General features: G+C 48.1%; 1 protein-coding gene across 1 annotated transcript; it reads left to right on the top strand.

Moving 5' to 3' along the window:
- Window positions 1-30: 30 nt before the first annotated feature.
- On the top strand, window positions 31-14,325 carry OGG1 (8-oxoguanine DNA glycosylase). The gene is made up of 7 exons (XM_053378496.1): window positions 31-335; window positions 2,991-3,364; window positions 5,678-5,857; window positions 7,584-7,765; window positions 10,070-10,217; window positions 11,773-11,822; window positions 13,955-14,325. The coding sequence occupies exons 1-7, from the start codon at window positions 76-78 to the stop codon at window positions 14,060-14,062; spliced, it is 1,302 nt and encodes a 433-aa protein (XP_053234471.1). The 5' UTR covers window positions 31-75; the 3' UTR covers window positions 14,063-14,325.
- Window positions 14,326-15,762: the final 1,437 nt, after the last annotated feature.

Raw genomic sequence — 15,762 nt, 5'->3', positions numbered from 1 at the left:
GATCCCTCCTCCGAACTCGGCGGAGAGCGAGGGGGGCGGTGAGGTGGGGGGGGGAGGGAAACCAACAACAACTCTATGGTGATTTTGCGGGCTTCTTCGGAGCTGCTCTGGTCTGGCGCTCGGCTGCAGCTGCAACAACGGCGGCGGCAAGAGCGGCATCCCCGCGTCCACCCCGAAGGCGGCGGCGGCGGCAGCTGCAGCTGCAGCAGCAGAAGGAGGAACGGCATGGACTCCCGCCCGGCCCCGCTGCCTCGCGCTACCCCCTGGCGCTCCCTGCCTTGCCCGCGCGCCCAACTCCGCCTCGACCTGGTGCTCTGTGGCGGGCAGACCTTCCGGTTAGTGCGCCCCCTGGCGGCTCCCGAGCGCGGAATGGCAGCCTTGCTAAGAAAGGGTGTCCCGTCCCCCCCCCCCGCCGCCAATGTCTTGCTCCCTCGTATTATTATTATCTCCAAGGTGCCCCTCTCTCGCTGCCCCCCCCTTTCTCGGGTTGCCACCTTCTTTCTCCTCTTTCTGCAAGGCTCTTGTGCAGTGCAGGTTTTTTCCCCCTCGTTGGCATGGAGATGAAGCTGCGCGTCCGAAAGGCACAAAAAAGCCTCCATATATATATATAAATAATTTATATATATAAATATATATAAATAAAAAAATATGGCCAGCTCTGCCCTCTTGCCGATGGCTCTGCATTGCGCTTTCAGCAAAGCACCATTGTGTCTGCCGCACGGAACCTCACCTGCAAATTTCTATGCATCCTGGCCACGGGCTTGCAAAGGATGGGTTGCTTACTTATTATGGCAACTGCTCTTTTTTTAATAATTCGGAAGGGGAGAGAGAATCCACTTTGGAAAAAGGGACACTTATTTAGACTGGAGGGCTACAGCACAATTCTAACCAGGGCTGTTTTTTTCTAGAAAAGGGTGCCGGAACTCACCATGAACGGCAATGAATGGCGCCCACCTGAGCTCCTGTGAGTTCCCCCTGGGAAAAAAAGCCCTGATTCTAACAGTGTCTACTCAGAAGTACGTCCTATTGAATTCAGTGGGGCTTACTCCCCGGTAGGTAAGGTTAGGATTGCAACTTTAACTCCACGTCTCTCCTGCTCCCCACAACCATCTGCGGAAAGCAGCTGTGATCAGCGTTAGAACCTCATACGTTCGTACCTTGGTTTTCGAACAGAATGTGTTGAGGAAGTCCGTTCGATTGGCTTCCAATTGCATGGGTGTGCCAGAAACAATAGCGGAAGCCGCATCAGATGTTCGGCTTCCGAAAAAATGTTCAGAAACCGGAACACTCACTTGCGGTTTTCAGTCGTTTGGGAGCCGAAACGTATGAGTACCAAGGTGTTTGACAACCAAGGTACGACTATACAATATATAAATACTAGGCGACAGATGGCTCCTTAAACCAGGGTTGCAGTCGCCAAAATGGAATGCCTAGTTGCCATTTTGGGTCCAGACGGCTTGAAAGTCGTATTTTCCAATATGACTTTTTGCTTCCTGACATTCATCTATCTGACTGCACAGATAGAATTCTACAGGATGTGTTGCTAGTGTGTGAAAACCGTCAAGATCCAAGGATCCCCAGGCATGCACCTTCAGGTGGTGGAAACATCAGGCATCATCCTGGTACCTGAGTGTCTTCGCTTGGTCACGAGTGGCTGGTAGCCAGGTGCAAAATGTGCCTGGCGCCTGGTGAATTTCAAATGCTGGCTGTGATATGTCAGAGGGGTATATCGGTCTGCGTGGCAGAGTGCATGCATTGCTTGAGGAAGGTTGCAAGTTCAACTCTTGCTAGCCATGATGGCTCTGGTCTCCCTCCACTGTGGGAGGCAGTAAGTCACCAAATACTAGTTGTTGGGAATCACAAGTAGGAACAGTGCTATGGGCTAGGGACCTGCTTGTGGGCTTCCAGTGGACATTGGCTGTTTGTGGCAGCCCCCAACTTGGATGACTTGGATGAGGAGAGTACTATCAGCAGCTACTAGCTACAGTGGAAACATTCTACCTCCACTGTCGGGTAGTAATGCTTTTGAATATCAGTTGGTGGAAGGGAGAGTGCTTCTGGTTGGCCACAGTGTGAACAGGATGCTGGACTAGATGGGCCTTTGGCCTGATCCAACAGGCCACTTGCTATGTTTTTATCCTCCAGCATCTCCAGGTAGGGAAACTGTGAACCGTTTGTGAAACTGTGGGAAGCTACAGCCTACCACTACAGAGCCAGATGGTCTCAGTACGCAGCTTCCAAAAGTCTGCATTATTGATCAATAGTGTTCTGATTCAGTTCTTTTAAAAAACCGCAGACATCCTGCTTCTAATCAAATACACGGCTTCATAAAGTAGAATAAGTAAATCTTTCTCAGTTCTTTGAATTCCTTTGTGAAGGATCACAGGACCCCAGAACATCACCCGTCTAGGATGTTTTTATCCCTTTGGGCTGCTACAGAACTGGGAGGATACAATGCTGAATAGAAAGTTAATAAGGGAGCCATTTTTTTTTGCAGTTTGGGGGGGACGCATTTGATGTCAGAAGAGCGTGCGTGTGAAACAAGGTGTCGTGTAGAGTGGTACCTCGGGTTACAGACGCTTCAGGTTACATACGCTTCAGGTTACAGACTCCGCTAACCCAGAAATAGTACCTCGGGTTAAGAACTTTGCTTCAGGATGAGAACAGAAATTGCACGGCAGCAGTGCGGCGGCAGCGGGAGGCCCCATTAGCTAAAGTGGTGCTTCAGGTTAAGAACAGTTTCAGGTTAAGAACGGACCTCCAGAACGAATTAAGTTCTTAACCTGAGGTACCACTGTAGTTGGTGGAAGTGTATTGTAGGATAGTGTAGCATAGCTGTGGCTGTGAGGTGGTGACGGGCCTTGTGACTCCAAAGATACAGGTCTTGCCACCTTCTGGAGCATAAAGGGAAAGGCGGAGGAAGGCCTAAGTTAGCTTCTCCAAACCAGTTGGTCTGTCCCTGCTGCTAAAAAGCCTTGCGTTCCTCTCAGGTGGTCCGAAACCAGCCCTGGCTACTGGACTGGTGTGTTGGTGGGACGTGTCTGGACCCTCACCCAGTCAGAAGAACAGCTCTGGTACACGCTTCATGAAGAGGAGAAGGAGGATGGCAGCAGAGAAGAAGACAGCCTCTCTGAGCCACCGCTGAAGAAAGGCAGGAAGCAGGCACAGCCTGAAGCCATCCGCACTGGTACCAGCGAGCGCCCGGGCGGCCATTTGTCAGGAGAGCTGGTCCGGGGGACGGATGGGCTGACTCCCTCGCAGATCCTCCAGGATTATTTCCAGCTGCACGTCAACTTGTCTGCGTTGTACCAGGGCTGGTCCTATGTGGACTCTCACTTCCGAGAAGTGGCTATCAAGTTCCCAGGTAGGTGAGGTTCAGGGTGGCATTGCAACTCTATTAACTGTGATGGCATGAGCGAAGGATAACTTGTGTGATGGAAGAGAGAGAGGAGAGGGGGCAGTTTTCCCAGTTAGTTCACCAGCACATCTCAGGAGATGGAGGCAGGTGGCCTTGGTCTTTTTGCTGTTTCCTTTACCTGGGACTAGGGATGCGGGTGGCGCTGTGGGTTAAACCACAGAGCCTAGGACTTGCCGATCAGAAGGTCGGTGGTTCGAATCCCCGTGACGGGCTGAGCTCCCATTGTTCGGTCCCTGCTCCTGCCAACCTAGCAGTTCGAAAGCACGTCAAAGTGCAAGTAGATAAATAGGCACTGCTCCGGCGGGAAGGTAAACGGTGTTTCCGTGCGCTGCTCTGGTTCGCCAGAAGCGGCTTAGTCATGCTGGCCACATGACCCGGAAGCTGTACGCCGGCTCCCTCGGCCAATAAAGCGAGATGAGCGCCACAACCCCAGAGTCAGTCATGACTGGACCTAATGGTCAGGAGTCCCTTTATCTTTACCTTACCTGGGACTAATAGAGCTACGTCAGGATTGCATTGCACAATGCCAAATGCACACATTTTCACACAGAAGCAGGTGTGAGGTTTGGACTCCCAGTCATTTTAGGTTCATTTCCCCCTTCTTATTTTAAGGGACTAACATGTCTTGTCCTTGTGGCTGCAGCAAGGTCTTTGGATACATGCAGACAAGCAATGTTAAAGAGGGATCTATTGTTCTGATCGCTATATGTAGCCCTAGTGTTTGCAACGATGGCTTTCTACTGCTGCATTTGAAAAGTCCAGAAATCTGCTGCAATAATAATAATAATAATAATAATAATAATAATAATAATAATAATAATTTATTTATACTCCGCCCATCTGGCTGGGTTTCCCCAGCTGCTCTGGGTGGCTTCCAACCGAATATTTAAAACAAAAGAGCATCAGACATTAAAAATTTCCCTAAACAGGGCTGCCTTCAGTTGTCTTTTAAAAGTAAAATAGTTGTTTATTGCCTTGACATCTGCTGGGAGGGCATTCCACAGGGCGGGCGCCACTACCGAGAAGGCCCTCTGCCTGGTTCCCTGTAACTTGGCTTCTCGCAGAGAGGGAACCGCTAGAAGGCCCTCGGTGCTGGACCTCAGTGTCCGGGCTGAATGATGGGGGTGGAGACACTCCTTCAGGTATACTGGACCGAGGCTGTTTAGGGCTTTAAGGGTCAGCACCAACACTTTGAATTGTGCTGCAAAGTCACACTCTTTTCAGCGCTAAAAAAAAGTTAAATCACATTACTTGTATAAATAATGCCAACTAGGTACATTTGCTCAGTTTGCTAATTTGAGACTCTTCTGCTTTTAATGGAAGATTGGGAGGAGGTCCTTGATTCCTGTTTCAGGCCAACAAACCACAAGCCTACTTGGCCTCTTTTCCCCTCTCCGCAAGGTATATGCCTCTTGTATTTCACAATTTGTTGCCTACATGTCTTCAACTCTAGTTTGCTGCCTCAGGGACTAGAAACTTGGGGGGGGTTAAAACACACTGTACCTGATAATGAATTTGACAGGGTTGTTGAGTGCATACAGCCCTTAGCCACCGAGAGCCATCAGTCTGGGGGCACCCTTTTCAGCTTATTTGAAGAGAGAGAGAGTGTGTGTCAAGCTCTATCACTTAGGTGGGTGTTTGTTATAATAAATAAATATTTATTTATTTATACCCCGCCCTTCCTGGTTCAGAAAACCGGGCTCAGGGCGGCTAACAACAAATTTAAAACACTTAATTGATGCAACAAAAAAACAGCATAAAATACAGTATAAAACGTGAATAATAAATTCGGAATTCAAAAATCAATTTAGGGGGGAAATCCATCCAATAAACATTAGATGATCACCAGGGCTAGCTGGCTAAATTAGTCCTATTTGGGCCAGTGAGGAGACCAGGGGAGAATTAGCTGTGGGATCCCAGAGCGGGTAATCTTCATAAAAAGGGGAGGGGGAGGGAAGGAAGGGGAATAAAAGATCAGGCTAAGTTCAATTTGAAAGGCAGGCGGAATAGCTCTGTCTTACAGGCCCTGCGGAAGGAAGTTAAATCCTGCAGGGCCCTGGTCTCATGGGACAGAGCATTCCACCAGGTCGGAGCCATCACTGAGAAGGCCCTGGCCCTGGTAGAGGATAATCTGACTTCCTTAGGGCCCGGGACCTCTAAACTATTATTCATGGACCTTAAGGTCCTCTGCGGGGCATAGCAGGAGAGGCGGTCCCGTAAATACGACGTTGCCTCCCTCCCACCTTCTTATCTTCTCAGGGGTGCGGGTGCTGCGACAGGACCCCGTAGAATGCCTCTTCTCCTTCATCTGCACCTCCAACAACCACTTGTCGCGCATCACCAACATGATCCAGCATCTGTGCCAGGTCTTTGGGCGCCGCCTCTGTCAGCTGGACACCAAGACGTACCACGCATTCCCCTCGCTGCAGGCAATGGCAGGTAAGGATGCTCTTCATGGGTGACCCAAGAGGAATCTGGACTCAAACTGCATGGCGGTTGCTGTCCCTTAACAACTGAGCATGGAATATGAACTCTTTGCCTCTAGTAGCTTTTACGCGCTGCCTATGTTGGTGCTGCTTCTTGAGTATCTGGAACAATGGAAGGCGGCCAATTTATTGACCGCTGCAGAAACTAAGATCACTAATGTGTGGAATTATCCAAAGGGGCCTTCTGTGGAGGATTGGCTGAAATCCTTTTGAGAGACTAAAAAGGGAGCTGTTGGTGCTGTGGTCTAAACCGCTGAGCCTCTTGGACTTGCCAATCGGAAGGTCGGCAGTTCGTGAGCTCCTGCTGCTCTGTCCCAACTCTCGCGAGATCTTGCTGGAAGCCGCCGTTGCCATCATGTGACCCCACCGGCAGATGCTTCAGCACACCTCATGGGTGGGCCAGCACTTGGGAGGCGAAGTGTAGCATGGTATTAACACCTAGATTGGTTCCTGAAGAGGAACAAAATTTCCCGTTTCAAAAAATGTGGGCGCTCAGAAATCCATAGATCAAATTTCAGGGCTGTTTATTCTGTGAGAGCCTGAAGCTTCCTGGGATAGCTCAGTCAGTAGAACATGACTGTTAATTTCAGGGTTGTGGGTTCAAGCCCTGTGTTGGGCAAAAGATTCCTGCTGGACTAGATGACCCTCGTGATCCCTTCCAACTCTACAATTCTGTGATTCTATGATAGATCAATTACATTTCCACCACTGAACCTGGGGTACACAGGGATCCTGGGAGCAGGTGGCGCTGTGGTCTAAGCCACTGAGCCTCTTGGGCTTGCCGACCGGAAGGTCAACAGTTCGAATCCCCGCAACAGGGTGAGCTCCCGTTGCTCTGTCCCAGCTCCTACCAACCTAGCAGTTTGAAAGCACACCAGTGCAAGTAGATAAATAGGTACTGCTGTGGCGGGAAGGTAAAGAGCATTTCTGTGCGCTCTGGCTTCCGTCACGGTGTTCCGTTGCACCAGAAGCGGTTTAGTCCTTCTGGCCACATGACCCAGAAAGCTGTCTGCGGGCAAACATCTGCTCCCTCGGCCTGAAAAGTGAGACAAGCACCACACCACTAGTCGCCTTTGACTGGACATAACTGTCCAGGGGTCCTTTGCCTTTTTTGCCTTAATGTTGATTTAAGCAGGATAAATCTCCTAAGGGTTAGGAAAGGATAGCCTATAACAAATTCCAGCTGGATACATGGAATTAATTTTGTTTGTTTATTTGTGTTTTATTGAGAGTATTACACTGAGTAAGAAAGAAAAGAGAAGAGGAAAAGAAAAAAACATTTAAAAAACAGGAAAACAACAATAACAAAATAACAAAAATATATAATTAAGGTTACAGAACTATGTACTATATATGTAAATAGATAAACTTATTGTTTCCCTCAAGTATACGTTGGTTCATCAGTCATTATGGTGTCGATAAATAGGTACAAATAGGTCGATAAATAAATACAAGGGATATTTGTTTTTGGGATGTGGAGCATGCGTGTTACAGTGGCATTGTAGCTGACCTGTAAGCTGTGTGCTCATCTTTTATTTTAGAGGACTGGTTAATTGACCAATGTTGTGTTAGCCATTTCATTTAGGAAATAATAATGGCTGCCGGACATACGTCTTTCTCTAGACAACCGTAGCGTTTCTTCAAAAGGCTGCCATCCTTCTTTGGGTGTCCTGTTGCAGGAGCAGACACAGAAGCGCGGCTGCGGGACCTTGGTTTCGGATATCGGGCGAGGTTTGTTAGCGAGAGTGCCCGCGCTGTTCTGAAGACGCTTGGTGGGGCTGCCGGCCTGCAGCAGTTGAGAGCCGTTCCTTATGAACAGGCTCGACACGCCTTGTGTACGCTGCCTGGAGTGGGAGCCAAGGTGAGTACAAATTAGGCACCTTATCCCTCTGTTGTTATTGCCCACCTAGCGCCTCCGTTAACATCTTTTGGGTGCCAGGTAAAGATGGGGTTTCCCCTGCAATATGATGTTGTTTAGCTACTAAGCGTGCTACCCAAGGTTCCTGTGGCTTTTACAGGGTTTGTTTCATTCTGCTTTTATGGCGTATTGTATTTTTATGTTTTCTTTTTTTTTTAACCAATAAATTTTTATTATTTTCATTAAACATACACTTATAATACACATATGTCACATAATTACCTTTAGCTCTGCTGAGCTTCTGACCTCCCTCCACCCCTTCGGCAAGTATCTTGTGTTTTCTCACATCACGTATTCTATTTATTTTACTTTATATTTACCATGTTATTCCAGTCCTGCCAGTGCCTTTAAGGTTTTACAGTTATCTCTTATGTACACCATAAATTTACTCCAACTTTCTTGAAACTTCTGTTCATCCTGGTCTCCAATTCTTCCCGACAATCTGGCCAGTTCTGCGTCATCATCTTAACCTGCCATTCCACAATGGTAGGTATTACGTCTGTCTTCCAATTCTGGGCCAGCATAGTTCTTGCAGCCGCTGTGGCATACATAAAATTTTTTTGATCCTTTAAAAAAATTTCCTTCTCCATCAACCCCGATAGAAAGGCTTCGGGCTTTTTTGGAAAAGTATATTTGAAAATTTTCTTGAGTTCATTGTTTATTAATTCCCAGAAATTTTTCACTTTACCACAGGTCCACCACATGTATTTTTATGTTTTCAATGCATTGTAAGTCAATTGGAGACCTTCATGTAACCAGCAAACTAACAAGTTTGAAGATGGTGTTGATAATTCTAACAATAGTTGTATTTTATTTTATTGTTCTTTCCGAATGTTGTTCCTGATTTGTGTTATAGTAGGGTAGGAGAACTGGTGGAGGAGGGGAGCCACACATCTGGCAACCAATGCGCCCCTTTGGTTTCACATAATACATGGGTAGATGAGCCTAAAAAGCCCAGGATGCAAATTTTCACAGCCCTCTAGCAGCTATGGTGGCTCATTTACCAGAAGTAAAGTATTTAGTGTTAATTCTGGAAGTGTATAAAAAATTATTATTATTATTATTATTATTATTATTATTATTATTATTATTATATACCCCGCCCATCTGGCTGGGCTTTCCCAGCCACTCTGGGCGGCTTCCAACAAAATATTAAAATACAGTAATGTATCAAACATTAAAAGCTTCCCTAAACAGGGCTGCCTTCAGATGTCTTCTAAAAGTCTGGTAGTTGTTGTTCTTTTTGACATCTGGTGGGAGGGCATTCCACAGAGCGGGTGCCACTACCCAGAAGGCCCTCTGCCTGGTTCCCTGTAACTTCTCGCAGTGAGGGAACCGCCAGAAGGCCCTCGGGCTGGACCTCAGAGACGCTCCTTCAGATATACTGGATTCTGACCAAACTAAGCCTCCCAGAGTTGAGTATTAATGTATTTGAAATTTGCTTCTCATTCATGTACTGATGTATTAAAATGATAGGCCTTAAGGATGCCTCATTTCGCTGATTAAAGGGGAAGAGAATTAAGGTTTTATGGCCATATTTGGGGGAGTTGTACTGAGGTATATTTTGGCATTGGTTGCCAGCTGTGAAATATATTGGCATTATTTTCAAGCTCTCCTACCCCACTTATTACTGCTGGTTCTTGCTGTGTGCTAATGTTGTGACGTGGTTTACAATTTATTATGAATGACACACTGTGAATTTATACGCTGGGGAACACCTTGGGCGGGTTTGATCCTAAAAGGCAGCTTACAACATTTTGAAGGGAGTGAACAAATGAATACATAACTATAGGTTATAGAAGAAGAAGAAGAAGAAGAAGAAGAAGAAGAAGAAGAAGAAGAAGAAGAAGGGGAGTTTGGATTTGATATCCCACTTTATCACTACCCTAAGGAGTCTCAAAGTGGCTAACATTCTCCTTTCCCTTCCTCCCCCACAACAAACACTCTGTGAGGTGAGTGGGGCTGAGACTTCAGAGAAGTGTGACTAGCCCAAGGTCACCCAGCAGCTGCATGTGGAGGAGCGGAGACGCCAGATTACGAGACTACCGCTCTTAACCACTACACCACACTGGCTCTCTTACAACATTTTGAAGGGAGTGAACAAATGAATGCATAACTATGGCAGTGTGGTAGGGAGGGGACTGCTTGAACTTTGACACACGGCTGCCTGTTTGTAGCTGTGTGTCCTCCAGCAACGGCAAACAAGGTCCGCTATCGTGGTGTAATTTTCTTCGCTTCCCTTTGCAGGTGGCCGACTGCGTGTGTCTCATGTCTCTGGACAAGGCAGAGGCCGTGCCGGTGGACACCCATATATGGCAGGTTGCCAAGCGGTACTACGGCCAGGAGCTTGGCATGGGGGCCCGCAGTGTGACTGAGCGGGTGCACCGAGAGATCGGTGAGGGCCAGTGGGGTCAGGTGCCTGCCTCTTGTGAACCCTTCCTGGATTCGGTTCAGCATGCAACCTCAGACTTGCATTCTGCATTGGGACCCTTGCCACTGTGGGTGGTGCTGTGGTCTAAACCACTGAGCCTCTTGGGCTTGCTGATTGGAAGGTCGGCAGTTCGAATCCCAGCGACAGAGTGAGCTCCCGTTGCTCTGTCCCAGCTCCTGCCAACCTACAGTTTGAAAGCACACCAGTGCAAGTAGATAAATAGGTACCGCTGCAGCGGGAAGATAAACGGCGTTTCCGTGTGCTCTGGCTTCCGTCACAGTGTCTCATTGCGCCGGAAGCGGTTTAGTCCTGCTGGCCACATGACCCGGAAAACTGTCTGTGGACAAACGCCAGCTCCCTTGGCCTGAAAGCAAGATGACCGCCGCAACCTCATATTCTCCTTTGACTGGACTTAACCGTCCAGGGGTGCTTTACCTTTAGGTCCCACTGCTTGCTGCTGTATACTGCCAGCATAACTTTAAAACAAGGTGACGATGACAAAGTGGGCAGCAATGCCCACTCCTTCAGAAAAGCACCAGAAAATACACAATTTGCTTGCTCGAGGCTTGCAGAGGCTCCATCAGATAGAGGGGTTAATGGTTTGCTGAAATGCTACTCAACTGTGGCTGCTCAGTTGCAACTTCTCAAACTCACTCTTGCCTTCCTCCCACAAAGCAGGGGGCAGCAGAGCCCTTTCAGTTATAGAACAAGTTAGAACCAATCATTGCCAATTGCTACAAGTGCTCACTATGGTTTGTCAGGGAACTCCTCTCCTAATAATAATAATAATAAAATTTTATTTATATCCTGCCCTCCCCAGCAGAAGCGGGGCTCAGAGCAGCTAACAACAATAAAAGTAACACAGCATTCTAAAATTAATTCATTTTAAAATCAATTCAAATCAAATTAATGGCAACCATTGGGCTAGATTTCTGTGAGGATTACCAGAGGAGGGGGTCAGACTGTGCCTTGGCCAAAGGCCTGGTGGAACAGCTCTGTCTTGCAGGCCCTGCAGAAAGATGTCAAGTCCCGCAGGGCCCTAGTCTCTTGTGACAGAGTGTTCCACCAGATCGGGGCCACAGCCGAAAAAGCCCTGGCTGTGGTTGAGGCCAGCCTAGCCTCCCTGTGGCCCGGGGCCTCCAAGATATTTTTGTGTGAAGACCGTAAGGTCCTCCGTGGGACATACCAGGAGAGGCAGTAAAGAGATTAGGGCTCTAATCTTCAGAATGGGGGTGGGAACATCCGCATAGATAGGAAGCATTCTGGCCAATGTGAGCCAAGGAAGAGACATCACCATGTTTTGGCGGTAAAACGCCTGCTTTGAGTGCAGAAAGTCCCATGTTTTATCCAATCCTGGAGAGGCAGGGCAGACAGCACACAGCTAGATGGACCCAATGGGTCTTGCTTGGTATAAGGGAACTTCCTTTGAAGAACTGGTTGTGTTAATCCACTCCCTTGTCAAGGCACCTTGTTGCCTTCCAACTCACTAAGGCTGCCCTCTTGACTGCTCTGCTTTCAGGGAACTTTTTCCGGAGCCTGTGGGGACCATATGCTGGATGGGCACAAGCGGTGAGTAAATGAGTGGAAAATCCTCTTCTTTTTCTTCTGCGGCTTTGTGCAAGGCCATGCGTGAGAAGGAAACACACAAGAACAGCTAGATCGTCCAACTGCAGGAATCGGCTTGAGGGTAAAGTAGTTCAGAATTGTAAGAATCATTGATATATTTTTTTAAAGGGCATCAGAGTGAATGGTCAATGTCTGGGGATTATCTCAGAAGCAGAAACAGTTAAGTAAATATGATCCAGCTTTTCTCGCCACAGCGACTTGTAGGGGAATATTTACTTCATCTAGGCCAGGGGTCAGCAAACTTACCACGCCTCAGGCCGGTGTCTCCAGTGCCAATCACACGGCAGGCCGGAGGGCGGGGGAGTGCATGCCCATACGCGTGCGCACATGCTATTTCCGGTGCATTTCCGGGTCGGAGGAGCACCAGAAATAGCTTGTACACATGTGAACGGACCTCCTCTGACCCGGATGTACACCGGAAATAACGCTTGTGCATGCACAAATAACACTTCTGCATGCGCACAAGCTATTTCCAGTGCTCCTCTGACCCGGAAGTGGGCAGCCGTGCAGTGCCGGTAAGAGCGGGTGGCGGGGATCGCCACAGGCAGGATAAACGAGTCCCTCGGGCCTTAGTTTGGGGACCTCTGTTCTGGGCTATGTTAAAATATAAGAAGAGACCTGGTGGACCAGACCCAAAGTCCGCCTGGTTTAGCATCTTCCTTCCCATAATGGCCAGCCAGGTTCTCCTAGGAAGCTCACAAGCAGGGCTTGGAGGCGATAGCTCTCCCCGCTCCTCCCCAGCACTGGCAGAGGAAGAGGGGTGCTGGGGGAGCACACCGCCCCTGGCAGCGCGATCCCGGTGGGGTGCCATCGCCGCTGCCCCCCCACCCACACTGGGTGCCGTGCCCCCGCAGGTGGCGTGCCACACCCCTGGGATGCGCGCCAGCCCCTTCCCTTCCTGCTCTCCCCCCCCCCCAGTGCCGGAGCACGAAGCTCCGACACTGCTCCCCAGTCGTTGGTATTTTTGCGGAATACTTCCTCTGAACATTAGCCAACATGGAGAACAGCCATTGACAACTGGGACCGGCAAGTTTTTGTCCCATGTTTTTGCTGTTCCAGGTCCCTCTCCCCTCATGTCACCTTCTTCCCGACTCTTCTCTGCCTCCTTGCTTTCCCCACCTCTTCCTATCACTTTCTACTTCGGATGCAAAGTTGCCTTTTCCCTTTTATCAATTCGTGCGCAGCCTGCTTTTCTTGCTGGGAGAGATGTGGTGGCCGTCTCTTTTTTCCTGTGTGCCTCTGCAAGTCCAAGGATTCTCTGGAGCCTGCAGTGGACCTCCCTATTGTTTCTGAGTGGAAGGGTTCGCCATCCATAGCGATCACAACACCTTGCTTGAATTGGCCGTTAGAAGGAACAATAGACCCACCCTCCCAAATTACCTGTTTCCCTTTTCAAGCCTTCTGACTCAGGTGGCCATCCCTCGGTTTTGTGGCAGTATGTTCTCCAAAGTAATCAACATGTTGTGTGAAGATGTTTCTTTCTTCAGTCTGTATATACAGACAAAATAATACACAGCCCAGTAGATGCTAATCTAAGGTATGCTTACCTGCCCTGTTTTAAACTGGTCTGAATGGTGCATTTGTGCACACAGCCTTTTTGCCTCTAGGCCTGTTTTTGTTTTGTCTTGGCCTCAGTGTAAAATTGCCAATTTGTGTATACCGTATTTTTTGCTCTGTAAGACTCACTTTTTCCCTCCTAAAAAGTAAGGGGAAATGTGTGTGCGTCTTATGGAGTAAATGTAGGCTGCACAGCTATAACAGAAGCCAGAACAGCAAGAGGGATTGCTGCTTTCACTGCGCAGCGATCCCTCTTGTTGTTCTGGCTTCTGAGATTCAGAATATTTTTTTTCTTGTTTCCCTCCTCCAAAAACTAGGTGTGTCTTGTGGTCTGGTGCGTCTTATAGAGCGAAAAATACGGCAGTTGACATTTGCTTCTTCTGACACAGCTGGCAAAACTCTTACCTGGCTCACACAGAAACCTGCTTCCTCCTTTCTTGGGGGGGCCTATTTCCAAACCACCTTTCATAAACATTTGTTTCCCCCCGCAATTCTGACTCTCTGCCCTCCTTCGCCAGGTTCTTTTTTGTGCCGATCTACGAAAGTACCAGGAATCTTCTGATCCGGATGCCAAGCACCGCTGTGTCAAAGTTGCCAGGAGCACCCTTCCCACCTTGACATCGTAACCTCTCCCACAGCCTCCTGTTTTGTGTGCCTGGCTTGGGCAAGTAAGAAAAACCATGTCCTCTACAGGGCTGGAGAGGCACAGGAACATCCACACCAAGAACAGGGGCTGCCAGAAAGAGAAGCAGGCTGGTCTGCTGTGGAGCTCTCCTCTTAGTTAAACTGCTGTTGTCCTTTTCCACCAGGGGTCTCCTGTGGTGGTTGTAAGCTTGATGTGTAACCGCAATGTATTATAGAATAGAATCCTCTTTTTTTGTTTTGTTTTGTTCCTGTGGCTTTGGTCATTTGCTTTGGCTTTGGGGTACAGTATTAAGTGTGGCGTAGGCTGGTTTCTCAGTTCAGGCCTTTGGGTTTCTCAATTCAGAGTCCCTACTTACCAGAACCAGGGTCTTGGTTCTATAGACCTAGACCTAGGAGTTACCTCACTTCAAAAAGTATTTCTCCACATAATGGATGTGTGACAGGTAGACTTCAAGGCCAGCTGCTGAGGGCTGGAGTCTCATCGATATCTGTGATCTTGTTGACATTGGGTGGGGAAGTGGGGAACTAGCTGGTGGCGGTTTTCCCAGATCCCACCATGCTTAGCAATTTCAGTGGGCCCTATTAAACTTTAATCTAGGTGTGGTTTAAAAGTTAGGCTAGAGTGTCCTTTGAAATGAGAAGATTTTAAGTCGTGTGTGCGCGCAAGGGAGCAGAGGTCACGCTTTTAACTCCACGGCGCTCTCATTTTGTACGTAACTTGTAAATGTACATGTTTGTATATACATACATACAACGGTGTCTTTGTGCATGTGCCCTGCGACGGCAAAACCCTCGCCGCTGGTTGGATTAAGGAATTCCCACTACTTGCCAGATATCAGTTTGTGCAGCAAAATACACTTTCACTCTGCTGGGCCTGAGGAACAAGTTTGTAATGAACTCAAGTCCCCTTGCTTCCAGAGGGACCAAGGCTGAAATTGCAGGCATGCTTACCCAGGAGTAAGCCCCACTGAACCCAATGGGATTTACTTCTGAGTAGAGGCATACAATTGTGTGGCTCATCGGGACCAGTTTTAGTTGAACTGGGGTTATTGTGCTTTGCTGGTGATCAGCTTTCTAGGGAGAGGACTAGCCACCCGCTGTCAAGGTGGGGATAGCGGAGAACACCAGGTTGTTTGCTGGTATTCCAGACACTAAAAATGGCTGCCATTTGGGCCGAAGCCCAGCCCAAGAAGCTCCCCTCTTGCCTCCCTTCTGGCTTCATATTATATTCCCCATTCCAACCACTGAAGAAGTACCTTCTGGCCTTGAAAAGCCCCTCCCAACCTATATGCATCCATAAACATCTACCAACACATTCACCCCTCTGGCTTTTGCATCAACATAGTCTCCATCTGAAGGAACGTCCATCTTGTTTATTTAACAGGCCCAAGTTGAGTTTTCTTCCTTTATTCTAGTCTGGGCTTTTAATTCACCTCATTTTTTTTCTGCTCGAACCTAAAACCTCTTGTTGTATTAAATATTATTATACCTTTTCTCTTCCTTCCACTAATATGGAATGTTGTTCCTGAATACATTCACTGCAGCTCAATATGTTATCTTTTTTAGCATCTTTGTCTTTCTTTCTTAAGTGTCCTTTTCCCTCAATTTTTGTTTGTTTGTTTTGGTAAAACATCCTCCATTTCTATAGTGGAGTTTAAAATTATATTTTGTAACCTGTACC

This window comes from Podarcis raffonei, chromosome 2 (assembly GCF_027172205.1).
Source record: "Podarcis raffonei isolate rPodRaf1 chromosome 2, rPodRaf1.pri, whole genome shotgun sequence".
In the NCBI taxonomy this organism is placed as follows: Eukaryota; Metazoa; Chordata; class Lepidosauria; order Squamata; family Lacertidae; genus Podarcis; species Podarcis raffonei.
The sequence above is the reverse complement of the archived record's forward strand: the minus strand, read 5'-3'. Positions and strand labels throughout refer to the sequence as shown.

Excerpts from the sequence above, each read along its gene's own strand:
- OGG1 (XM_053378496.1), top strand. The coding sequence starts at position 76 with ATGGTGATTTTGCGGGCTTCTTCGGAGCTGCTCTGGTCTGGCGCTCGG. Across the intron at positions 3,365-5,677 it reads AGTGGCTATCAAGTTCCCAG|GGGTGCGGGTGCTGCGACAG; the intron begins GTAGGTGAGGTT and ends TTATCTTCTCAG. Across the intron at positions 11,823-13,954 it reads ATGCTGGATGGGCACAAGCG|GTTCTTTTTTGTGCCGATCT; the intron begins GTGAGTAAATGA and ends CTCCTTCGCCAG.